A 27,840-nucleotide genomic window follows, 5' to 3' on the forward strand; every position below is an offset into this window, starting at 1 on the left:
AGACTCCATCCCTCTGCACTGGCTCTCCAGGGCAAATGCCATTCAGAAGAGCTACCCACAGCTATATCTAAGCATCCTAGCTGAAAATTTGAATGCTGCCTTGCATCTGGTGCTATGACAACAGGCTCTGGTGACTATAGTGCATGGCTCTGGGAGAAACCTGAGAAGTGTGCTAGCTCCACAGGAATCATGGTCAGTTCTTGTAGCACCTGGACCTCAGCAAGAATGGCAGAAGCTATCAGAACTGCACTGAGTTCCTCCCAACTCCTCCTGACTTGGCTACATCATCCTTTTCCCCACACACTCTCTTTCCTCCATCCTGGACCCTAATACAAACATTAAATCCACACATGTGCATGGGCCTTGGGTGTATATCTGCAGAAGGTAGGATAAGGGACCATCTGACATTCCTACTGGCAACATTTAGAGGCCATTGCAGAGGATGCCAGATTTAAGCCAGAACATATAAAAGAGAAGCAAAAAGGGGGAGGATATTGCCTCATTTCTGACAGGCTCCAGATGAGGCACCAAAGTCGTCTCCTTCCTGATATCTTGTCTGTATTTCAGCCCAACAGCAGCAATGACAACATCCAGTCCATCACCTCCGGGGACTGGGATGTGACCAAGATCCTGTCCTACGATGAGAAGCGGAATAAGATGTGAGTGAGAGCCAGGGAGCTGTCTCTGACTGCCACCCGGTCCCCTTGTTATTTCTAGTCAAATGTGCTGGAAGAGGGAAAACACAGAGCTCAGGGTCCTCCTTTCCCTTCAAGGACATAGCACTCACCATTGTGAGCTCCTGACTCAGCCAACTCCCAAAGCTACAAGGCACAGTGACAAAGGAAAGCTTTGACATACCAGTGGGGTGACATAGGTTCACAGAGGTGCTCTAAAGCAGCTGTCTATCAGGTCTCTGTAGACCTGGGCACAGGCTGAGGGCATCCCCAACGTGGTCTCACTAATACTATGGTTATATGTTAGGATAGGTATGCTTGCCCACTGAAAAGACAAACTAAAATGTGCTGGGGGATGATCCTATCATTAAAGTACTCACTGTGCAAGTGTGAGGATCTGAGTTCAAGCCCCAAGACCCATATAAAAAAGCAGACATGGCAGCATAGGCTTATAATTCCAGTGCTGGACAAGTAGGGCTCTGGAGCTCACTGGTCAACACACCTCACCCAGTCAGTGAGCCAAGTCCCAGAGATTGACCCTGTCTCAAAAGAAGACCAAATATATGGAATCATCTTGGAATGATACCCAGAGTGAGCCTCTGGCCTCTATAGGCAAGTGCCCCTGTACACACAAATACACAACTATGTGCACACACACACACACATACACACACATAAAATTAAAATAAATAACAAGATGCAAAGAAGTTAAGCTGCTCTCCCAGATTGTTCAGTCCTCTATCAGAGGAGTGCAGGCCCAGTCCTATACCTGATGCTGCTCAGCCTCCCTGCTCACACAGTAGGCTCTCTCGGGCTTAGGATGAACCAGCACACATGCATTCCCCAGGCCAGGTTTTATGGGATTACATAAAGTCTCCTCCTTGCCCTCTAGGTTACTGGTCTATAGGGAAAACCCCATGTTCGCATCTAAGTGTGCCCCTCCTGTTGCCCTCACTGCTAAATCAGGACCCAGAGCAGGGGCAGGGGTGAGTCAGTGTGGAAGACACCTGAAGCTGATGCTGTGACCAATGTGCCCCTCTGCCTTCCCCTGTTATGATCATGAGTGTGCCCAGACCTAACGTGAGCATTGCTCATTAAACAGGCCATAGTCTCCGGCAGGTACTATGAAGATGCTAGGATGGCGCTTGTGGCCTGTAAATGTACCAAGGTAAGTTGACCCAGTATACCTTTTCTGTCTCGACAGCTATTTCCTAAGCACAGAAGACCTGCCACGGAGACGACAGCTCTACAGGTAACTGGCTCCCACTGCCAGCAGGGCCTCATGACTTCACCACAGCTCTGAGCAGCCCATAGGAGGCAGCAAGGATAGCTGGGTAACTAGAAAGTCTGGGGAGAGAAAAAAGTGCAGAAGCCGCTGGATCCAAGGCCTCAAGTCCTGTTTCTGCTTTGGTCAAATTGGTTCTCTCTCTCTCTCTCTCTCTCTCTCTCTCTCTCTCTCTCTCACACACACACACACACACACACACACACACACACACGCACACGCACACACACACACACACACACACACACACACACTCATGCTCACACACTCATAGGCTCATGCACACAGACACACAGACACTTCTCCTCTTGAGGGAGTCTGCCTATCTGGCTCTACATTCAAGCATTATCTTGGCAGATTACCTTTATCTGTGTATTCTGAGGACAGCTGGGTCTGGTTTGGGAATCAACCAATGGCTGAGTGGAGAGGAGGAAAGGAGGCTGGCTTTTCCATCTCCTGCCAGGTTCCATGCTTGTCTGTGATGACCCAAGTTCACATAATGTAGAAAATGGATGGGCATGCCTGGAATCCAAAGAGGGAGCAGATCTAAGATCACCTTCTCAGCAGTTATCTGCCTGTTGCTAATCTCATAGGAGGGGGCTTTGTTCTGAGGTAAACTTGGTTTCTGACAGTTTAGAAGCGGAGAAAAACAATTTTTTCTGTTTCTGGACACTTCTTAGTTAGAACAGCTGCATCTGGCTGCTCTCTGAATCTTCAATGATCACTAGAAGAGGCAAGTGTGGACCAGAGAAGCTAGAGAAGCCCCCAGCACACAGAAGTCTCCCCCAGTGTACCCCACGCTGGGTATAAAGCTGCTATGAATGAGCAAGGCTCTGTGAGCACGGACCTGCTTCTCTCTAGACTCTTCACTGATATGGGCCTACTAGAGTCATTGAAGTCAGGCTACCCACTTTACAAAAGGCCTTTTGCCCCTCCCCTGTGACCAGTAGCATCAGAAGCTTGCCTTCTCTCTCCTCTAACATCTTCATCCTCATGAAGAGAGGTTCCACATTGGAAGATGTGCTTAGAGAGGAAACTTCTCAGTGCCATGTAAAGACAGGCGCTTCCTGGCCTAGATTGGACCTGGCCATGGTGGTTCCAGGTGGCATCTTCAATTGGTTTCTCTCACTGTCCTCCTCATCCCCAAGCAAGAAGCAACATCAGCACCATCCTTCTGCCAGGAGAACTGGCAATGGCACCCATGACCACACTTGTCATTGGTACCCATGACCACACTGGGCAATGGCACCCATGACCACACTGGGCAATGGCACCCATGACCACACTGGGCATTGGCACCCATGACCACACTGGGCAATGGCACCCAAGACTGTAGTCTCCATACCCTGGTATCACCTTGCCTGCAGTTTCACCAATAGCAAGGATCAGGAGAACTGAGAAGTCTCCAATGGAAGAGCTGTGGGTTAGGAATGCTGAGAAATAGAGTTAAATAACCCCCAAAGGGGTGTTGATGGGAGTAAAGCTTGATTGATTAGCATCAGGGGTGACCAGGCAACCTCAGAGGAGAGGTACCTTGCTGGGGAATTCAGGACTTGACCTCCAAGATCACTCAGTCTCTGTCCTTGTTCTCATTGGCTCTTTGCTCTTCCAGTGCCAACACGGTAGATGACTTCAACAGGCAGTGTCTGTCGTGTGACCTAGTGGAGAACTGCACCTACGTCAGTGCTTCTTTCAGCCATAACATGGACTTCTTCCTGCTCAAGTGTGAAGGTGAGTGGCTGTCACTCCACACCTGTCTCAGGTGGATGCTGAGGTCTGCAGACAGGAGCACACACAGGACAAAATTGGAGTGGTGGGAACATGGCAGACCCCAAAACCAGGAACACTACTCATGAGTCAGGACTGTATTTACATCTTCTTGCAAAGCTCATCAGGGAGTTTTCTCTGCATTGAGCCACATCTCACCTCTCATTGTCCATAAAAGACTAGTAATCTGTCAGCTATTTGAGGTATCTATCACATAACTGTACCTGTGCTGTTTATAAGAATGACAAAACAATTCCAAGATCAAATTTCCAATATTGAGGCTTAAGATCATACAGAGAATCACAGAAATACAAGTTCCTAGAACCCAGCTCAATGATCCCAAACAGTCAGCTGTTCCTTACATGTGTGTGTGTGTGTATGTGTGTGTGCATTGTGTGCATGTGTGCATGTGTGTGTGTGTGTGTGTGTGTGTGTACCTATGTGTATATATGTGCCGTGGTGCATTGGTAGAGGTCAGAGAACAACTTTTAAGGGATGATCCTTTCCTTCCACCATGTCAGCTCTAGAAATAGAACTTGAGTAGTCGGGCTAATGACAAGCATTTGTATCTGCTGAGCTATCTCACTGCCCATGTAAAAGAGTTTCTTAGCACAACAACCAGAACACTCTATAGTAGACCCAGCCTCAGGATGAATCCAGAAAATGTCTTTGCATCTTATTCTTATCTGTTGGAAAGATTGAATCCATAAGAAAGTAAGCAATAAATGTTTCTACAAAAAGAAGTCTCAAAGACCTAGACCTACTGTGATCTCCTCAGGAGAGATTACATGTGCTAAAGGAGGCTACTGAGATCTAGAGCAGGCCCTTCTCTGGCTAAAATGGAAGTCCTGGCAGTCATAGAGAGAGGTGGTGATTTTGTATGGTGGTGTGTTACATAGCCTGCTGGTGCCTCCATAGCTTGTGAACATATGCTCTCTTGACTGATGTCACCTAAAGCCCTGAAAAGCTCAGCCCCCAACATTCTTCCAAGATGGAGGTGACACCTGGTACAAGCTTTCTAAAACATATTAGTCCCTGAAGCTTCCTATATCCCAGACCCCAATATCCTGTGCTTCCTATATCCTGTGCTTCTCAGACTGGTGCCAACAAATGGGAACTCAACTTCTCATCATTCTTGATGACTAAGGATGTCTACACTGTGGCACTACAGTGTGTGATATCACCTTGTAGTCCTGAGCAAGCCCAGGCTAGAAAACTAACATTGAAGTGTCAGCAGATTGGATCCTCTGAAGGCTGAGGGACAGGTTTCCCCCATTGGCCCTGGCAACGCTTCACTTAAAGATGTGCCATTTCAGTCTGTACCCTTCCTTACCTTTGCCATTCAAAAGGGGATGATCTCCTCTTCTTGAGTGAATTTGCAAAGACTTTCCTCCCACATAAAGCCACACTCATAGGTGCTAGAGTTTAGGACTTCAGCTTATCTTTGAGAGGAGACACAAGTGAACCAGAGTTCCCTTCTGAGATGCATGTTGTCAGGGCTGGAGAGATGGCTCAGAGGTTAGCAATGCATTCTGCTCTTCCAGAGGATCTGAGTTCACATCTCAACACCCACACTGAGGCAGCTCACAGCCACTGAAACTTCAGCTCAGTGGATCCAATGCAGTGGGGCAACCCAGACACATAGAGTATATATATACATATAAATAATTTTAATAATAATAATTAACCAAGATGTATATGGTTTTCTAATACAAGGAAGAGGTAACAGAAAGCCATGCTCAGTATTTTCCCAGGATCACAAAAATGGGCAGAGACTGCTCAGTGGCTCTGCCACACCACTGTTTGGGGTTAGAATTAGAATATTAACATATTTTTGAAAAAGAAGAGCCATTCTAGTGTAGACTTTGTCTAGGAAGTCTTCCAGGTCATAAAACTAACCTGGTGCTCAAGTTAAGTGTGATAAGGGCTTTCTCCTCCCGAGGAAACTTCAGGCCTCACAGCCCCAGAGTGGTGGGTCAGAGAACCAGTGGATGTGACTGCCATCCCAGTCCCAGCCACTATTTGCAAATTCAAGCTGTTTTTGCCAAACTAAATCCCATGAACATGATTTATCTCCCTTCCTGTTTCTCAAAAGCATTTCATTGATCCTCATTTTAGGAAGGTCTAAATATCCTCAGGAAATGGGACTCACACTCAGACAATGGCTGCTTTAAAAAGTCTATAAACATTTTTCTTGAAATTGAGGATAGAACTATTGCTCTCACTCTGTGCTAGGTGGGAAAGAACAGTCTGTGTTCATGAGCCCACTGGGCTCTGGGACCACCACCCCACACTGCTCACAGTGCCCAGTGCTTAAGAGCTCTATAATAGATCCAGTGACTTCATTTAAGACAAGTTCTCCACCCTTAAGATGAATTCAAACAAAATGTTCTTAGTACACTTAAAGCGAATGCTTCTGATCGCTATTCCTTTTATTCCTAAGCAATCGTCAAGGGTCCCTGTAACCACACCGGAGTGTCATTCATCAGGTTCCAGAGAGACAGAGTTGGACAGACCTACTTAGAATCTGGGCTCTGCCAACTCTCTCTGGGACTATGGGCATGTTGGCTACCCTCCCCCCAAATATGTCATGTTCTCATTATGAAAAGGGGGGTCAGGGTGATCAACCTATGATGCTGTTGTGAGGACCAATCAGAACAAAGTATGTGCTATGCTTACCATGGCATCTAATCTATCAGTTATCATAATTGTCATCATGATGCACAGCTCATGACCAGTGAAGGGCTTGACAGCCACTTATAACTTATAACTCAGTGTGTGAAAGTTGAGGCTGGGTGGAGGTGGTTAACCTCCATGATGGCAACTGAGCAACTACACATGTGTAATCAGAACACAACAGTGAACAGGCAGGGATGGAAGGTAGTGAGCAGGGATCTTGCGGGAGTGGGGGGCGTGCTGTGTACAGTGGGTTAAGTGTCTGCTGAGGAAGCATCAGGACCTGGATATGTATCTCCAAGTATAGCAGAGCGTCTACATCCCAGTACAGAGGGATGGAGACAGGCAAGTCCCTGGAGATCACTGCCCAGTCAGGATAGCCAATCAGTGAGCTCCAAGGTCAGTGAGGGACCTTGTCTCACAAATAAGGTAAAAATTATGGAGGAAGACAGCCAGGTTCAACCTCTGGCTTCCAATTATGCAACATACCTCTTCATATGAGCACAGCACACATTCTAATAATGATGATGAGTAAGCAAAAATAATAAAATGAGGCTGAAGATATTAACTCCACTCTGAGGAAAGTTGCTGACCATGGGGCTGAAAGTGAGTGGGATTTTAGGCCAAGTCCAGGCTCAGTAAAAACACGCATCATGGGGGATTAGTTGGTGATGGCATGAGAGATTGATTTGTGATGTCTGCCATGCACTGTAATGAGGGAGGCAACAGCAGCCACATGGCATGTGTCTGTCACATTGGAGGGGTCATCCTCTAAGAACAAATGGATACCTCCTTAAAAAGTAAGTTTCCCATTCCAGGTCATCTGGGATGGCAGCGGGGCAACTGCACCCTAGCCCTCTCCTACTGTAGAGTGAAGCAAGACAGGCTATGTTTACAGACCTAAACCCCTAAGGCACTGTGCTCCCCTGAAGTAAGAAAGTAGCATGCCATGAAAGGGCATGCTTGAAGACTGAAGGACTGACAAGTCTAGACATCCCCTCAGGAAAGGGGTCTGCTGGGGTTTCTGACTATAGACGCCTTTGTCTGTCCGGTGGCTTTTGGATCAGGCAGCAAACATTGCTAGCGTCCTCAAGAGTGGCTCAGGGTGTTTCACTTAGGATACTGGAAAGGGGTCAAAGGCCCCATACTGAAGGCTTGCTTACCACCCTATAGGGCTGTGGTGAGATAGACTAAAGGAAGATGTTCTATCATTGGGGACATGCCCTTGAAGGGGACCCTGGAGCTCTGGTACCTTCCTGTCTCCTTTTCCCTCCGTGGACTGCTATGCAGTGATAAACTGTGGTCTGACATGTTTCTACCTGGATGCTCAGTCTTTCTGTAGGCCATGAAGCAAGGGAGCTGAGCAGCCAGAAACTGAAGTCTCTGGATCCATGACCTAAAACCAACCTTTCCTCTTTATACGTTGGTTTTCTCGGGCATTTTTTCACATCAGCCAGGCTCCTGCACTGTTCTAAGTCAGCAGTGTGAGCAGGAGTACACAAATGTTTGCTAATGACTCTTAAGTAGCCTTGGACCTGGGGAGAGTAAGCAACCTGCATCTTCATTGATAAAGGTGTATTACCTTCAAGCATGCAGAAGGATTTCAGTTCCCAGAAGCAGGGTTAAACACAAATGGTTGGGATGGTAAGGTGGCTCAGTGGACAGAGGCACTTGCCATCAAACCTGATAACTGAGTTCAATCCCTGGAATACATATGGTTGGTAGGAGGAGAAAACCTGACTTCCTCCAGTTTCCACACATGCAAACTGTGGCATACATATGTACACATACACAATGTAACATGCATGTACATCACACACATACACACTGACATCTATGCACACACACACAGTGGCATGCATGTACACACACATACTGTAACATGCATGAGCTCACACATACACTGTGACATGCATGTACCCCCACACACATTTGTGATAGGCATGTGCTCACACACACACTGACATGCATGTACCTATATATACACACTGTGGCATGCATGTACGCACACACACATATACACACAAAATAAATCACTGTTAAGAAATCATTCAATAAACATTAATAACTTGGTTATGTAAGCCACGTCATCCTCTGGATGGCTCTTACACTGAGTTTCAGAGGCATTAACCTTGGCCCTGTTTTAATTTTGAATGCGTTTAAAACCAGGCTTGAGGCTCCTAGGAGCATTGCTGGTATGTTTGTGAGAACATCTGTTCACTCTCTCAAACATTTGGAGCGATTCCCTTCGAGGCTGTGTGTACTAAGAATGGGGGGGGGGGCATCCCAACACACCCAGTAAGACCATAGTACTCCTCAGTGACCATGAAGCAGATGTTTCCTGTGGTAAAGTACCTGCCCAGCATCCTGCTGTATTCTCCTTATTGCTGGACCAGTGTGATGCATGGCATTTGGTAACCTTCCTGCAAGGCTAGAGGGTGTGTCCTACATGTGTTACTCAAATGTCCATATAAAATAATGTCATTCTGTATGATAGTAGCACCCTTTAAACTGTATTCATTTCACTTGTTTCTGGTTATGCTTGCTGTGGTAAGAAAGGCTTTCTTGTTGCCAGACACTTTGCTCTTGATTGAAATGACTATAGGTGCTTCCCACCATGCATTTCTATCCAAAATGGCTTCCCAGAACAGTATTTCCCTTTTCTGGGTCTTTACAGAGGGAATATAGAAATGAAAGATTCACAACTAAACCATTCATTACTAAACCACTAGGGAGGGAACCAAAAATCATAAGCAATGAAATTTGAAGGTGAATCTGAGTTGGTATTACAGAGTGCAAAAGCCAATGCCAGGTATTTATGACATACTTGATAAAGGTATGACTATGAGGTACCGAGTAGTTAACGTTCAGAAATTGAATTCTGAAACACCAGGCAGGGTAGAGATGTCCAAGGCCAGGAACTAGAGCTGATCATGGCTTAGGAACTATACAAAGGAACCACCCTGCTCTCTCTCCAAGATTCCACCTCCCACGGTGCTCCCGTCAGGAGCCCTGGATGTGGAGCTGTTGGAGTGGACAGTGAGCCCAAAGCAGAAGGGAACTACCACAGCTCTGAGCGTCTGCAAAGGCCAATATGAATGAATACAAACACTTGCCAGGATATTAGCATGCCAAGGACCACCAGTGCTTATGAGAAGTGGGGTGCAAGGCCTCATAAGCATGAGGTGAAGTGTGTCTCCACCAGGAAGGAGCCTTCCTGACTACAGCCTTCCCCAGATCCCAGAAGGTGTCACCTTGCTGACCAGAAAACGGGTGCTGGGAAACAAGTAACTTACTGCTGGGGCCTTTTTCAAAGTCACTATTTGAAGTTTAAAAGAACCATTTAATAGAGTGGCTAGACATGGTGGTTGCTTGCCAGTTTCCTAGGGAAATCTCAGGGGTCATTAAATGTATATCAATAAAAGCCTGCTCTAACGCCCAGGCCAGTCTCACAGTCCTGTCCTCAAGCCACTGGGTCTTCACAAATTCACCACCGTGGCAGCTGCTGAGAGTTACAGGTAAGGTCTCAGGAATGTAATGCTGGACCCTCAGTGATCATGCTTCTTATTATTATTGTGGGTAGAAATGTCTTCAGTGTGTTCATACCCAGTGTATATGCAGAATAGCAGAGTAAGACTATAAATAGAGAGATATAAAGATTATCTTCAAAGACAAGAGGACACCTGCCACCCCAGCAGCTGTAGGTTCTCTTCCCCTCCATATTTCAGGAAGTTCTCTGCAAACTCAGTGCCTTCATCACCATATCAGTTACTCTTCTGTTACTGTGATAAAATATAGCCATTGTAATAGACATACTCTTTTTAACATTTATTTATTATATTTATGAGTACACTGTAGCTGACTTCAGACACACCAGAAGAGGGCATCAGATCTCATTACAGATGGTTGTGAGTCACCATGTGGTTGCTGGGGATTGAACTCAGGACCTCAAAATGAGCAGTCGGTGCTGTTTAACACTGAGCCACCCCTCCAGGCCCCTAGATACCATTCTTTAACAGATTGTTTAAACCATAGTAACAAGAAGTTTTGTGTTATAACATGTTTCCATTTAGAATGGTAATGTCTGCTGTTTTAAGAGTTGCCACGGAGACCCACTCAGGGTGGGTGCTGTAACTCACCCTGTCTCAGACACACATGAAGGCACCCATGGAATGATGAAATCACTAGTGCCCTATTCCTTTCTTCTTTTCTTTCTTTTTTCCCTCCCCCACCTTACCTTCATCTCCTCTTTCTCCCTTTCCTTCCTTATCATTCCTTCTCCTCCCTTCTCCTTCATTCTCTTACCCAAACCCTTTCCTGGGCAGGGGTAGAGCATGCATGCTCACAGAACAGTCCAGCATGGAATGACTAAGCCCAGCCCAGTGATATGGATAGTCCTCCACCTCTGGGACCACCCATGGTGGGAGATAGGCCTGGGTGTAATGTCATGGTACCCATAGGAATGAATGTAACATGGAATATGGGGGGCAAGCATGATGGGAGAGCTTAGGGGGCAGGAGGTATAGAAAATATTGTTCATTGCAGGGACACATATAAATACTGCACCTGTGTCACTCCTATCCCTTCTTACCTCTTTCTGAAACAAAGTTCCACTATGTAGACTAGGATGGCCTCAAACTCACTATGTAGACTAGGCTGGTTTCAAACTCACAGAGTTTGAGATCCACCTGGCTCTGCCTCTGAAGTGTTGGGATTAACACACACACACACACACACACACATATGATAGCTGAAAGTGTTTTCACTCAGGGGGTGGATTTGATGAGTTAGATGTCAGTGATAATGAGAGCCGAGTTCCTTGTTATTGGGCATGGAGGTGGAACACGTGAGAACATAGAAGAAAGCCCCAGGGAAATCCTGGTGGTGGCCACATGAGATCCAGTCTCTGCAGTGAGCCTTGACTCTGTGGGTCTTGCAGGGACTGTGGTGATTGCTCTGGTGTGCCCCCTCCTGTGTACATCACCTTTCCCCTAAGCCAGGTGTGACCTCCCCTCCCGTGTACATCACCTTTCCCCTAAGCCAGCCGTGACCTCCCCTCCTGTGTACATCACCTTTCCCCTAAGCCAGCCGTGACCTCCCCTCCCGTGTACATCACCTTTCCCCTAAGCCAGCCGTGACCTCCCCTCCTGTGTACATCACCTTTCCCCTAAGCCAGCCGTGACCTCCCCTCCTGTGTACATCACCTTTCCCCTAAGCCAGCCGTGACCTCCCCTCCCGTGTACATCAGCTTGTTGCTGAGAAGCTTCTGTGTGTGGACCCAGATCTATGATGAGAGAGGATACCACTGCCACCAAAGGGCTTAAAGGGGTGGGAGAGGACTCTTAAAACCAACTGGCATTCCATTCTGTGGGTGATGGAAAATCCCTGTGGGGGCTGACAGCAAGGCAATCCCCCACTGCGTCACAAGAAATCTGCTGGAGCCAAGATATTCTGGGTGCATGGCCCCTGGCGGGTGCTGACACACTTAGGGATGTATGGAGTGCCTGGGAGAGCATCCACAGGAGGCCAGTGCTCACCTCCTCCCACCCCAGCAGCCAACCCTACCCCCGCCTTTCAGAGATGAGTCAGTCCCACGGTACCCAGCAGTGGCTGAGAGCCAGGTCTTCCTTGCACTTGTCAGAGGACCACAAGTGCTTAGTTTGCTCTCTGTGCACAGTGAAGCCGAATCTTTGCAGAAATCCCATAGATCTTCATGCAGAAGCCCTGGGTACGGCCTGTACACAAGAGGGCGCTACAGCCCTGTACATTGCTCTTCACAAGAACCCCTGCTGGGCTGTACATAGTTTCCTAGTTCTTAGTGTCAGGGTTTCCCCATGCATCAACATCACCACCTGGACGGAATGAGTCTGACTCACTAGGGGACACAGAACTGAGCCCTGGTCTTGAGAAGTCCTTCTGTGGTATTGTGTATGAGGCAGACACCGGACTCAATGTTAAACACAAGAAGATGAAACACAGGGAGGACCACCCTCCAGGGAGTCCAGAATCTAGGAGAAGAAAAATTGGAAGAACCTTTAAAGGTTAGCTGGTTACCAGCATATCCCTAGTGCCTCAGCTCAGGCCTGGTCCTCTCTACCTTCTGGCAGGGCTTAGAGAACCTGTGAACAGTTCAGAAAGATGAAGGGCATAGGAGAAGGTACAGTGTGACACCAAAACAAACAAAAAAAGGAAGCACTTGTTTAACTGTAAGCTTGACATAAAGTAGAATCACATTGGGAAAGAGTGTCAGTGGGGGATTTTCTAGCCTGGCCTAGACTGTGGGCATGTCTGTGAGGGTTTCCTTAACTGGGCTAATTATGTAGGAAGATCATCATTTCACGGGCTGGACCTTGGATTGAATAAGGAGAGAGCATGAGCTGAGCACAAACACGAATGTGTTTATTCTCCCTGCCCTCAATTGGGCATGTGACCAGCTGTTTTAAGTTCCTACTTAAATGAGGGTCAATAACCTGGATAGACCTCTTCTTCCTTCCTTCCTTTCTTCCTTCCTTCCTTCTCTTCTTCCTTTCTTCCTTCCTTCCTTCTCTTCTTCCTTTCTTTCTTCCTTTCTTCTTTCTACCTTTCTTTTTAAATGTATGAGTGCTCTGTCTGCATGCACACTTGCATGCCAGAAGAGGGCATTAGATGCCTTTATAGGTGGTTCTGAGCCACCATGTGGTTTCTGGGAATTAAACTCAGGAGCTCTGGAAAAGCAGCAGTGCTCGTAACCACTGAGCCATCTCTCCAGCCTCTATCCTTTCTTCCTGAAGTTGCTTTTCTCAGGATAGTTTATTACAGAACCAAGAAGCAAAGCTGTAGGCAGTTGAGCAGTGGCTGTTTGTAACAGATGAGGAGGAGGGAGATGGGCAGACAGAGGAGGACCGGTGTGAGAGGAGATGGCATGGAACAGCAAAGGCTGAGGGGAAGTGTGCAAACCAGGGAGTGCAGACAGCCATAACCCTGGAGTATAATAATGACACCTACTTTGTAGGTTGGCATCAAATTCAGTTTTAATTTTTAAATTCTATTTTAGTACATTTATTTTGTGTCTGGGATGTAAGGGGAATACAAGACAACTGGCAGAAAGGGTTCTTTCCTTCTACCATGTGACTTCCAGGGATTAAACTTGTATTGTCAGGCTTAGCAGCAAGTGCCTTTACATGCTAAGACATCTTGTTTAGCCCTGGGATCAAATTGTTTATGATCAGAGAGTTAGAGCGGGATTTAATAGTTGGTACTGCTGGTCATGGTGGCTATGGTGACAATGACATTGCTACTATTATCATGATGGATTTGATGACATGTTTATGAAAAGGATGCTGATACACAGATGCTATTATCTTTGTCACAGCTCTGACTCAGCATCCCAGAGGCTGACTCAGCATCCCAAGGGGAGCCCTTCAGTCCCCTCACATGCTGCTTACAGTGGGGGAAGCTCAATTTTTATGTGATGACTAACAACTTAAGTCAACTTAGCCACTAGTTAGTAATGGCTGCTCCATTTCAACCTAAAGTGACTAAAGTTTCTGTTTAAAGACAAAATTTTGTTTGTATAAATGTTTGTTTGCATGTACATATGTGTACCTCATGCATGTCTGGTGCCCTCTGAGGCCAGAAGAGGACATCTGATCCCTAGGAACTGGAGCCACAAACATTTGTAAGCCACAGTGTGGGTACAGGGAATCACAGCCAGGTCCTCTGGATGAATGCAAGTGCTCTTGACCACTGAGCCATCTTACCAGCCCTCAGACAAAATTTGTGATGGACAAAGAAGATTCATGTAGACACAGAATTCCTAATTTTTTGTGAATGGACAGTCTCTAGGGTCAGTGAAACTGTCTATGGAAAACGTGGGCTCGGATGGACTATCCTGGGCAAGGCCTGATGCATGACACATGCCTTCATGCCAAGGACAGTGAGAATATTCAGATACACATTTCTCTTTCAGGTCATCACCACGGTTTCCAATAAAGAAAAAAAGGAAATGGGAAAACTTGCCTGCACAGGCAAACCCTTTTCTCCCTCTGTCTCTCTCTGTCTCCCTCTCTCTTTCTCTCTCTCTCTTTCACACACACACACACACACACATACACGCCATGCCACCATGAGCAGAGATAACCTGTGACAACAAGGGATGGAGGGAGGTATCTGTAAGTCAGGGAGTGCTGGCCATCACCAGAAACTGCCAGAAACTAGAGAATTCCTATGGGTCACAAGGAGTACAACCCTACAGATGCTGGGACCTTGGACTTCAGGCCTCCAAGATGTGTGTATCTCTAGGCTGCCTCACTCTGACTTGAGGTTTGCAGAAAAGAGCTTACTGTAAGCCAGTAACATTCCTGGCTCTAATGAAGAGGCAGACCCCAAGGCCTGTCAGCACTGCCTAACCCCTCTGCCTTACCAACCCCAGGAGTTAAGTGCTGCAAGGAGACTTAAACTATGGTTTGTGAGGAAGGAACTGAGCCCCACCTCCTTGCTTAGAGGCCAGCTGTCTTGTAACAACTCTGACACCAAACCTGTCCTTATGATCTCTCTAAAGTTACGGTCCATCTTCCATCTGGAAATGTCTTTGCTCCAATCATCCCATGTGCCTATCAGTGCCCCTGGAGGTGAGCACAATTTCCGAACTGTGGGAGTGTTGGTGCCCAGCAGAGGGCAGCATAACAACCTCGGGCACACAGTGACCTTCTAGAGGGTTTCTCCTGAGGCTCCTGAACTGTTAGCCAGGTTCTGACCCACAAAGCATGCTGTGCCCAACTTCTTGGTGCCATTCCTAGAACCACCTCTGGCCTGGTGCCTCATCGTTGTTGGTTCCCTTGTCCCGTAGAAATGAGCCCTGGCAGGGGCAATGCTGCTTTTGTCTGACTCCTCTTCCATGCAGGCCTGTGCCATGCACCCTCGGCCCTCATGAGGAGCTGAACCTCCAGACAACTGAAGTGTGCTGTGGAGGGGCTGGTGTTTCAAAGAGAACATCTGTTCTGTCACACTTTAACAACATGGTTATTAAAGCAAGAGGAAATTAATTATAGTTGTCACTGTGTGTTCAAACCACACTGCTGCTTCCTTTCCACAGGATATTCACATGTGTGTTATAAAATACTTCACTGCCATTACACACTGCTGATTTTGCTGATTTTCATTCCTAATTTCTCACTGTTGTGATAAAAAGAGGGAAGATATCAGGAAGTGGAGATTGTTTGTTTGTTTGTTTTGTTTTGTTTTGTTGTTTTCCCAAGACAGGGTTTCTCTGTGTAACCCTGGCTGTCCTGAAACTCACTCTGTAGACCAGGCTGGCCTCAAACTCAGAAATCCACCTGCCTCTGCCTCCCAAGTGCTGAGATTAAAGGTGTGCGCCACCACCGCCCAGCTAGGAAGTGGAGATTTTAATTGTAGAAAAAAACTGAAGGATAAATTTATGGAGTGAGGTCTAGGCCAGTATCAGTGTACTACATGCACAAGCGTGCAGTTGCACTCATGCACACGCGCTCCATTGATGCACAAGCATGCAGTTGCACTCATGCACACATGTTCCATTGATGCACAAGCATGCAGTTGCACTCACGCACATGCACTCCATTGATGCATAAGCGTGCAGTTGCACTCATGCACACATGCTCCATTGATGCACAAGCATGCAGTTGCACTCATGCACACATGCTCCATTGATGCACAAGCATGCAGTTGCACTCATGCACACATACTACACTGATGCATAAGTGTGAATATGCACTGCCTACATTTGTAAGAACAGTGATGCTTGTTTCTTTCTCTTTTCTCCCAAGTCTTGATGAGGTTTCTGTTTCTTTCCTTGTGTGTTTCATGTGCACATATAGTTTGCACCCATGTGTGGATGTGTAGAGAATGCAGCAGAGGGTGACTATGGAGATCTCCTGTTACTCTGTGTCATAGCTAGGGTTTCATAGCTGTGAAGAGACACCATGGCCAAGGCAACTCTTATAAAGACAAACATTTCATTGTGCTGGGCTTACAGTTTCAGAGATTCAGCCCGTTATCATCATGGTAAGAGGTGTGGCATTGTGCAGGCAAACTTGGTGCCCAAGGAGCCAAGCATTCTACATCTTGATCTGAAGACAGCTAGGAGGCAGCTATTGTGTTTCATACTAGGCAAGGCTTGAGTAGATATAGAGATAGATATAGATATAGATATAGATATAGATATAGATATAGATATAGATGATATAGATATAGATATAGATATAGATTATAGATATAGATATAGATATAGATATAGATATAGATATAGATATAGATATAGATATAGATATATAAATAATCTCAAAGACCTGACTTTGTGACATACTTCCTTTAAAAAGGCTACACCTTCTCTAATAAGGCCACATCTCCTAATAGTTCTACTCCCCATGGGCCAAGCATTCAAACACTTGAGTCTATGAGGACCATATTTATTCAAAGACCCCACACTCTATAATGAAGCATGGGGTCAGAGCTACCTGGGTATATAAAAGCCACCATGGCCCCTACAATTCTGCACCTCCATTTATTCACAGAATATGAATATGAAGCATATGTAACTCCCACCTTGTGGGCTCCCTTTAAGGAATACATGAGCTGCTACATGCAAATGCTCAGAGCAGTGAGTGGCACACAGGGCTCACAAGAGCACATGGTACAACAGTCAGTGCCTGTCCTTATTGCCATTGTTTCTATGGCTCAAGCCAAGGGAACACAGTCAGAATCTTACAGAGGAGGCTGGAGCAAATACTGAGGACACTGGAGGGTCCACAGGAGAAGAGGGAAGGAAACTCTAGGTGGGAAAAGAAGATACCAACACATTGAACACACAGCCCTGACTAAAAGAGAGCCCATGTGGCTGGGGGCCAGAGCCGCAGATCAGGAAAGTCCCATGTCTCACTCTCTGTGAGCTCTGGAAACATCCAGAACCCTGATCAGAGGGATCTGTAGTCACGACTGCAGAAGTCCTTAGGTGGGAGAAACACGGCAGAGGGAGGGTGTGGCCATGGAGATGGGAAACTTTCAGCAGGTAAAAGAAAGAAGATGTTGGAATCCAGCAGGAGGGAGAGAGCAGAGTGCCCCCCGCCGTCTTTCTCTCTAAGGTGTTCCATCTGCAGCCATGGGCTGTGTGTGGCCAAGGGAGGGTATGGTGTGGTTCTATACAAAATCAGAAACTCCCTCAAAACATTGTGAGATCCTTTGTTAAATGTTTTTGGTAACTAGTGTGTGGTTTGTGAATGTGGACTTTGTAGTTGTCAACATCACATCACAACATTGAAAAGGACATGCCTGGATAGTGTGGTTTGGTTTTAGGGTTGGGATTTAGTTTTTCAGAGACTGCATCTTGCACCTCTCAGTCTGGTCCTCAGGGATAACTTTGAAATCCTGACTCTCTTATATCCATCTCCAGAGTGTGAAGATTACAGCCATGCCCCACCATGCTTCATTTCTATGGAGCTGAGAATGGAGCCCCTGTGTGCCAGGAAAGTGCTCTGCCAGCCACACCCCTGCCCTCATGATTCACTTCTCAACCCTTAGAGGTTGGAAGGAAACGCACATGATTTAGGATCTCCAGTCATTTCTGTCAAAGGCAGAGGACTCTGGGGGCAACCAAGTGTGTTCCTGATACTGCTGTGGGGACACCCAGTAAGTGTCCCAGGTAGGGGTCCCAGTGGCACACTGTGAAGACCTGGGTTTATCCAGCAGAAAAACAGAGTGAGCATAAGAAGGAACAGAGGCAGGAAAGTTCAGAAGTGAGCCCCTGGAGGGAGGCCCATGAGACTGAGGGTAGCACATGGACAGCCTCAGTGGGCCTTCGTTCTCCTGCTTGCTGAGGCCACCTGTCAGAGTCAAGGACTGATCCTATTTGAGAGTAAAGTGCTCAGTGATTACCCACGCTGCATGAGCGGCCTGAGCAGCTCACCTGCTGTAGCCGGTTCATTCCAAATGAGCACTGTCCTCTCGGGAAGCTGAGCTCACATTCCCACAAGATGGGAAGCTTTCGGAATTCCTCTAAGCCCATCATCCTGTCCAGGTCCGGGAGGAGCACATGCTTAGTGATTGACAGGGCTACTTGTGCATCCTTGCATGGTCATTAGCAAACACAGACAGGATCTAGGATCTGTTGTGGCATTGAGGAGTGTAGCAGGAAGCTGTGCGGCCAGTGAGGAGCCTCATCCCAGCCACTGAGATGATATGGCCATGTGATTATTTCCTGGGTAACACACACCACGACTGCATCAGATGCTCATTCATTTAACTGGATACTATTGATTGGTGATGTCGTTCCTGAACAACTTTTCATACAGGAGTTAAAAATTGCAGTAGGCAGTGTTGGACTCATACCTGAAATCCCATTACTTGGGAGCTGTAAATTTAAAACCAGTCTGGGGTACAGAGAGACCCCATCTTGAGGAGGAGGAGGACAATGATGATATACTATGTTGCAAAGTTCTTATAATGATTGATGACCCAAGATATAAATATATCATTGGGAATCAAATTCAGATGCAATTGTTTTGACTGAAATTCAGCACTGAGCTAAAACGATACAAGCCACTCCTTTTCCACAGTCAGGATACCAGGACCTGTGAGAAGAGAGTGAAGCAGTGCAAACTGAGCCTTCAGGGCCTAGAGGCCGGGTCCAGACTCCAGTCCCAGCTCACCAGGGGACAGATCAGACAATGAGTGTGTGCACTGGAGCGTGGGTCTCAGGTTTGCCTCCTATCACAAAACTAAAACCTGAGCTCCTGCCATCACACCCTGAATTCTGTGTAATCCCTAAATATGTGACTGGGACTGGCCAGGTAGTGTGTACTTGATATCTCAGCATGTAGGAGTTGGAGGATCAGTAGCCCAAAGGTATCCTCGGCTACATAGTGAGTTCAAGGCTAGCTTGGGCTACCTAAGACCCTTTCTCAGTAAACAAAGATTTAAATTTAAGTTTAAAAATGTTCATCAGGGTGGCATGGTTTAAGCACCAGTGCTTAAATGCAGGAGACTCAGGTCTGGGAGCTTTTCTGAATCAGATACCTGGAAGAAATGGTTGAGATCCAGAAGTCTGCCAAGGCTCCCTTTAAAAAATGATTATTATTGTCTCAATCATTGGGAAGACTTGTCTTTCTAAAATGACATGTGCCCCAAAATTCACTCATAATTTCTGCACCAAGAGGCCACTTGTGATGAGAACCGGTCAGCTTGGTGTAGCCTCTTCATCATTCATGTGAAATGGCCCACCCACCTCGGCAGCCCTCACTGAGCAGTGCCATGTGGGCTCTACCTGCAAAATAGAATCTCATTCAAGTTCCCTGGACAGAGAATTGAATTGAAGCAAAACTAAACACTGTGGGTACAGGCAGAGGGCTTGGGTAGGGGTGGACCTGGCATTAAATCCCAGGTTTGATGTCACTGATAACAAGACTTCAAAGTCAGACAGCAACAAGACCCATCTGTAGTGTTGCGTGGGAAATACTGACTTAGGAACAAACATTTTAATTATCTGCTGTGGTTCCGGTGGCCCGCTCGCTCCATGTGTTAGGATGATCATATCACTTGGGTGTATACACTTTCCGCACCAACCATACATGATTCATGAACTGGTAAATAAAGAGATCTGCAGTCTGTGCACGGCAGGGCCCTTGCCAATTATCTCCACCGGCCAGAACTGGCCTCCTTTGCCTGCGTGCAGCTGATCTTTGAAAGCATTCATCAGCGCCAGCAGCACTCGAGGGGTCACCTGGGATGTAAGAGTCTCTATTGTTTACACACTAGAAGGTTAGCGTCAGTCGGTGGAGTGATGTGTCAGAGCGTCTTTCCTGGGTGTAGATGTATCTGTCTTTGTGCATGGATTTATTCTGATGGCTTCCCCTTATAGTTATGTGTCCTTCTTAGTCACTTCATTTCTCACCTGTGATTGTCACCTCTCCACCATACCAGACAGGCTGGAAACTCATGCTCTCAACCACATGGGGCTGGAATTTGGTAACACAAAAAATAAGTATTTTCTATTTGCAAAGTCTGTTGTATAATTCTGAATTTCACTTTAAATGGAATCCAGATGAGTGACCTTCTGTCCACCGGTCAACATAATCTACCACAGTGTGACAGTCATAAATTCATCTGCATATTTGCCCCTTCCTGGAACAATAACAATGTGTAAGTCAGACATTTAACTTTCACTAAAATAAGCTCTGGCTCTAACTAAAACATTTTGAAAGGTCAATTTTTGGTATTCTCCTCTTCATAAGCAATGCTTAGCAAATACAATTTATCTCCTGATATTGGCGACAGTTTTTGTGCTTGTCTGGACGTTTTTGTTCCTGATTTTTTTTTTTTTTTTGAAGATTTTCTTTTATGTATGTTCTGCCAGCATGACTATGCATGAAGTGCCCTCAGAGGCCAGAAGAGGGAGCCAGATTCCCTGAAACTGGAGTTATAGATGGTTATGTGTCACCTGTGGATGCTAGGAATTGAACCTGGGTCCTCTGGAAGAGCAGCCAAAGCTCTTGATCTCTGAGCCATCTCTCCTGCCCCAGTTGTGCTCTTGATTGCTCCAAAGTGCACTGGCGATAAGGTAGACTTATCAAAAATGTAAGAAGTGTTAGAATAGGGTTGAAAGAATCTTATCCTCATACAGTAAAGACCTGACCTCAGTGACAGAGGGACTTGTAAAGAAATATAATTGTAGGGCTGGCGAGATGGCTCAGTGGTTAAGAGTGCCAACTGCTCTTCAGAAAGTCCCGAGTTCAAATCCCAGCAACCACATGGTGGCTCACAACCATCCGTAACGAGATCTGATGCCCTCTTCTGGAGTGTCTGAGGACAGCTACAGTGTACTTACATATAATAAATAAATAACTCTTAAAAAAATAATAAGAGTGAATATTCTTTAAAAAAAAAGAAATATAATTGTATATTTTCACACATCCTCAGAACAGATGAAAACATACAGTAGTAGGAAGATGAGCTAAGGAAGAGCAGAGTGCAACCCTACCTCTCCTGCCACCTCCATTGTCCTTAGCCATCCACCTCCAGCTGAGAACTGAGCCTTTATTTTCTTCTTTATTTATTTGTGTGTGTGTGTGTGTGTGTGTGTGTGTGTGTGTGTATGAATGGTGTGTGTGTATGTATGTATATGTGGGAATGGGTGTGAAAGGTGTGGGGGGCCATGAATGATGTGTGTGTGTGTGTGCGTGTGAATGTTGTGTGTGTATGAGAGAGAAAGAGTATACATGCACTGTGTAATGTATAAAGAGTCCCAGTTTGATCTCCAATTCCTCCTCCAGTCACTCTTTTTCTACACTGAGGCAAGGTCTCTCACTTGAACCCAGAACTTGCCGATTCAGCTCATTTAGCTAATCAGCTTACTCCAGAGATCTCCTGCCTCTGCCAGCTGAGTGCCGGATTGCAGGTGGTCTGCCATTACTGCACTTCTTACATGACCACTGCTGAGGCATCTCCCCAGACTCTGAGCCTCCTCCTCCACTCCCATCATGCTTCCCCATTGCTGTTGCCAGTTTGTATTTTAGAGGGAGATTCCCACTGCGGAACTGTTAGCCTTCAGCCAGATAGTCCTGCTACCCAGAGCTTTATGACACTGAGGAGATACCCTTGAGAACACAATGTGACTTCATTAGTAACAATACTCTAGTTTTGAGAGATGGGTTTAGAGTGCGTTATAGGATCCCTCCAAAATTATATGCATATTGCCAATGTTTCTAACATGTTACCTCATCTCTTGGGGAAGCAATAACACAGGGCTGGCTAAAGGACCAATTTGGGATTCTTCTACTTGGTCGTTGTTTCTTAGGAGGAAATTCTTTATTTGGATGTTTTCCTAAACTGCCCATCAATTTTCAGAAGCCTACAGTGGTGATTTGAATGAGAAATATCCCCCATTATCGCAGGCGTCTGAGCACATGATCCCCAGTAGGTGGTGCTGTTGGCTAGGTACAGCCTTTATAGAGGGAGTATGTCATGTCACCGGAGCAGACTTTGCAAGTCTAAAGTGATGCCCTACTTGAGGTGTGCACACTCTGCTTCCTGCTTGTTGCTTGTGATGTAAGCTCTCAGCTTCCTGCTCCTGTCACCATGCCTGACATGATGTCCAAGCTTCTCCATCATGAGAGACTCTCACCCCTCTGGAACCATTAGCCCAAATAGACTCTTTCTTCTATAAATGACCTTAGCTGTGGTGCTTGTATCATAGCAACACAAAGGTAACTAATGTACCTACTTGCCATGGGAATCTGACATAATTCACAGACAACAGAGAGTGTATGTAACCCATGGATCTTCTGCAGGGAAGTTCAATGACACTGTGGCCTAGGTGGCCACAGAATGAGGGAACCTGCCCACTCTGGGAGGAGCTGACCTAAGGTCATGTTAAGACCTACATATAGATATATAGCTCCCTCAAAAAGTCTCATGTGTTAAAAAAAAAAAAAAAAAAAAAAAAAAAAAAAAAAAAAAAAAAGCTTAGCTTCTGAGAGGTGATTGGACTATGGTGGCTCTTGACATCAGCAATGGGTTTCCTATTAATGAGTTTACAGCTAATGAACTCCATGGAGGGAGGTCTGCTTGGAAAAAGTAGGTCACTGGAGGGCTGCCTTGAATCGTGGGCCTTGTCCCTGGTCTCTCTGGTCTCATGTTCTCCCTCTTCCTCTTCCTCTTCTCTTCTTTCTCTCTTTCTCTCCCCATCTTTGCCTATCTCCCTCTCTTTCTCTTACCTACCATGAGGGGAGCCAATCTGCTCCACCACACACTCCCCACTGAGACCTCAGTGTGACCCAGAAACAATGGAACCAAGGAACCATGGGTTGAAACCACAACCCACGATAAACCCTTCCTCCCCTGAGTGGTTTCCTCCTGTATTTTATCACAGCAACAAAAAGTGATGAACATGGGCCTGGAGACATGACTCAGTGATTAAGAGCACTGACTGCTCTTCCAGAGGTCCTTAAGTTCAATTCCCAGCAACCACATGGTGGCTCACAACCACCCATAATGAGATCTGATAGCTTCTTCTGGTGTGTCTGAAGACATCAACAGTGTACTTATATACATAAAATAAGCAGATAAATAATTTAAAAAGTGATGAGTCTGGGTCAGGATTCTGCAGGGGATGGAGAGAACCAGGTTGTAATCTATAGACAGAAGGGTCCTTTGGGTGGCCTTTAATCTTCATTTGTGTCTTCTTAGTATATATAGTTTTACTTGTAGTGTACTTGACCAGTCTAGGAAGCATGCTATGACAATGACAATGACATAATGACAATGACCCTACTATAACATGGGTCTCAGATGACGGTTTTCTTGGTAAGTTTGAACGCACCCTTATGCTGTTTTTCACAGTCCCTGTCCTAATTTACAGTCTTGCCCACAGTGTTTAAGAGATCTCTCCACATCCTCTCCAGCATGCTATTACCTGTCTCTATGACTGCACCAATCTAAAAGGTGTGAGATGGTGTCTCATTGTGATTTTAATTAGATTTCTACAATCAATGATTTTTCTTAATATTTTTTCATATACTTGTTGGCCATCTGTCTATCTTCTTCCAATAAATGTTTCTATGAGGACAGAGAGATGGCTCAGCAGTTAAAAGCACCTGCTCCCCTTCTAGAGAAGCTGAATTCAGTTCCGAGCACCTATGTCTCCAGCTCACAACCTCTTGTAACTCCAGTTCCAGGGATCAATACCTTCTTCTGGCCTCTGATAGTACCCCACACACATACACACATAAAAAATAAAATATTTGGGAAGAGAGTGAGTAAAGAAGGAAGGAAGGAAGGAAGGAAGGAAGGAAGGGAGGGAGGGAGGGAGGGAGGGAGGGAGGGAGGGAGGGAGGAAGGAAGGAAGGAAGGAAGGAAGGAAGGAAGGAAGGAAGGAAGGAAGGAAGGAAGGAAGGAAGGAAGGAAGTCCTATACAGACGTGCAGACATTTAGAGAGTCATTTTTAAAATGTTTTCAGCATATCTATATGATGTGTGTGTCTGCATATGAAGGTCAGACGTCAGTGTTGGATATTTTCCTTGATTGTTTTTACCATAATCTTTTAAAACAAGGTCTCCAGAGAACCTGGAGCTCACCAGTTAGTTAGATTGCATGTCTCCAGTATGTCACTGCATACAGTGCACGGTGTTGGGTTACAGGCACTGCCACCACAACCAGATTTGACATGTGTCTTGGGATCCACACTCAGGTCCCCATGACACAGCCAGCACTACCCAGCAAGCATCTCTCCAGCTTTCCCTGTGTTTCTCCATTGAGAGTTTCATGCCAATTGAGAAGGATATATAGGAAACCCCAAATCCATGTTGTCTCATTTTTTAAACAAGGACAAGCCTAGTTCGCTATTAAGATTTAGAAAAAAAAAAATTTAGTGACATTTATAGGCATATATGCATGTATTTTGTGTTATTTTTATCTGTGCATTTAAAGCATTTTGGTTGCAGAAATGGCTCCATGGTTAAGAGTATTTGCTGTTCTTCAAGAGGACCTGAGTTTGGTTCCCAGCACCCATACCAGGCAACATCTATAACTCCAGCTCCAGGGGATCTGATACCTCCAGCCTTCCTAGGCACCATTTTCATGTATATATATTAGCATATAGACAAACATATCTACTTATAAGTAAAAATACAAAAAACAAAGCTGGGATTTGTGGCACTCTTCATTAATCCTAGCACTTGGGAGAGAGAGGCAAGAGGATCTCTGTGAATCTGAGGCCAGCCTGGTCTACATAGCAAGTACCAAGATAGCCTCTTGATTACCCCAAGAGATCTAGTCCTAATAAAACAAATAATAATAATAATAAATAATAAATGATAATAATGGCTAGAAAGTTAGCTCTACAGTTAAGAGCATTGATTGCTCTTCCAGAGGACCCAGGTTCAATTCCTAGCCCCTACATGAAACCTCACATTTGTCTGTATTTCCAGTTCCAGAGGACACAAAACCCTCTTCTACCCTCCGGGGGCATCACATGCATGTTGTGCAAAGGCGTATGTGCAAGCAAAACATCCATACACATACAGAAATCATTTTAATTTAAAATATATATAATAGAATATGCACATATATAAACATATACAATAAGCCAAGTGTGATAGCCCATACCTTTAATCCCATTGCTCAAGAGGCAGAGACAGGAGAATCTGTGATTTCAAGGCCAGCCTGGACTACAAAGCTATTTCTAGGATAGCCAGGACTAACTATATAGTGAGACCTGGTCTCAAAAACCTGTATAATAAACCTTTTAAAATATTTGCTTTAAATATTTTAATATTTTATAACATGGTTATAAAAGAAGATATAAAGGTTTTCTTGTTCCAGGTCTGTCATGGTTTTTTCGTGTTTGGTGGTAGATAATTGCATAAAATATATTTGATAGTAAAAGTGTAAAATCCATTGTGATGCTCTGTAGCTTCATGTCAAGTGGCTGCTCTAACAGAGTAGACATTTGTACAGTTGTGCAGAGTTTGTGCCTGGTTAATTTTGCATGTGATTTTATTTTATTTGCAACTTTTTATGTTTATATATAAATGTGACAGATACACACTAGGGTATTCTAGAAGGTTCTGGGATATTTCTGGGGGAGGGATGAAGGAATCCTTCAGCTGCCACTTAGTCCCCCTCTTTGCTATTTACATTTCTGTTTAGAGACTAAGTCACTGTTTTAGAAAACGATGCCTTGTCCAAGCTCTGTGACTGTCTTGCTGCCTGAATGAGACAAAAGACTTAAAGCTTGCTCTACCGCTGCTCTTGTCTGTGAACCGTCTGAAGTGCTGTGAAGGTTGGACTTGAAATTATTCATAGGAAAGAGTTACCAGGGTGCTGCTTACATAGTAGGCACTGAATAAATAATCATTGTTTTCATTATTAATAAGAGTGTGGGGCGTGCTATGTTTGCAAATGTTCTCCCCGTGAAATGTGTGTGGCTAATAGATGACGGCTCTTTATCTCTCAAGGACTGCCTTGTTCTCCACATGGGCTCTGTGGGAAGGGACCTCAGAATAGAAGCATATAGTGTGCCTCAATAGTCTAACCCCCGCAGTCAGTGCTTACCTACCTGTCAGGGTGTACAGACACATGTTCCAGTGGCTCTTCCCTCTTAGGTAGGGGGTGCCAGAGTTGGTGAATAAAAATACTGGCTGCCTAGTCCCACGTGACTTTCAGGCAAACAACAAATAATTTTTGTCAGGACCACAAGGATGTATGTCTTTATAGAGAAAAAGTTGTCATTGTTTCTCAGAAATTCACAGGTAACTAAGATGCCTTCGTTTTTCCTGACCAGCCTGTCTCTGGATGGATAAGGAGGGGGCACAGCACAGAAGTGGGGTAGAGAAGAATTTCAAGAACTAAAAACAGCCACTATAGAAACTGGTCTGGAGGTTCCAGGACTGTAACCAGCTGTGCTGGTCCTAGAAGAGGGAATCAAAGTCAGAATACTCCAGGGACCTGTATTTGTCACAGCTTTGTCCAGATGGCTGAGTCAGTGCATCACCCGAGTGCCTATTGGTAAATGGATAAAGAGAGTGTAGCATACATATAAGAGGGAAGAATTCTTCAGCCATTAAGAAGAAGCAAAGTCCATCACTTTCACAAAGACCTGAGATCATCATGTTAAGTGCTATAAGCCAGAACCAGAAAGACATATCCCTCCATTTTAGTCATATGCAAAAATCTAGATTTTATTTATTTATCTTTATCTTTTATTTTTGACAATTTTAAATTATTTGCAACATGTCTTATAAACATATCAACCCCCAACTCCACCTCCTTCTTCTCTAAGACATCCCCTAACACAACCCCTCCTACCTCCTAGATTGTTTTAATCTTTGATTATGTGCATATGTGTGTCTGTGTGGGTATATGCACACATGAGTACAAGTTTCTCAGAAGCCATAGGCATCAGATCCCCATGGAGCTAGAGTGATGAGCCAATGTCAGATACCTATCTTGGGTGCTGAGAACCAAATTCAGACCCTCAGTATATACTCTTAACAACTGAGCCATCTCAGCATCCTCCTTGGGTCTGGACTTGAGAATCAACTCTCCAGATCTCACATGAGGTCTCTAAGCCACACTAGGATCTGTGGCCCTCATGTCACCCAGACTCTGAAAGTAGGCAGAAAGTTCTGACTGTGAGTCTATAGATGCAAAGCCCCAACATTGCTGTTCCTAAATATGCATCCTATAACATTGATATCACACACATGCATGCATGTGCACACACACAGACACACACACACACACACAGAGAGACAGAGACAGAGACAGAGACAGAGACAGAGATTCAAGTACCTCTGAGCCCCAGCCAAGCTCAGGCCACTGTTGTGGATTGCCCTGGTATTGTTTGTATTTTGATTCTAATTCTGCTCCCCCCCCCCCAGAGGGGCTGCCTTGGATGAAGAGTCATTCAAGTGACTTCATATGAACCTTCTC

At 45.5% G+C, this 27,840-nt stretch overlaps 1 protein-coding gene across 4 annotated transcripts in view; it reads left to right on the forward strand.

Moving 5' to 3' along the window:
• The window catches only part of Dpp6 (dipeptidyl peptidase like 6), an 830,048-nt gene that overhangs the window by 768,581 nt on the left and 33,627 nt on the right, over positions 1 to 27,840 (forward strand). For all 4 annotated transcript variants that reach the window (XM_021163979.2, XM_021163976.2, XM_021163978.3 and 1 more), the window contains exons 14-16: positions 568 to 659; positions 1,879 to 1,926; positions 3,572 to 3,690. In XM_021163979.2, the coding sequence (XP_021019638.1) occupies positions 568 to 659; positions 1,879 to 1,926; positions 3,572 to 3,690 (259 nt within the window). The remainder of the gene's footprint in view (positions 1 to 567; positions 660 to 1,878; positions 1,927 to 3,571; positions 3,691 to 27,840) is intronic.

The sequence above is a fragment of the Mus caroli genome, unplaced genomic scaffold (genome assembly GCF_978045245.1).
Source record: "Mus caroli unplaced genomic scaffold, Mus_caroli_1 scaffold_4, whole genome shotgun sequence".
Lineage (NCBI taxonomy): Eukaryota > Metazoa > Chordata > Mammalia > Rodentia > Muridae > Mus > Mus caroli.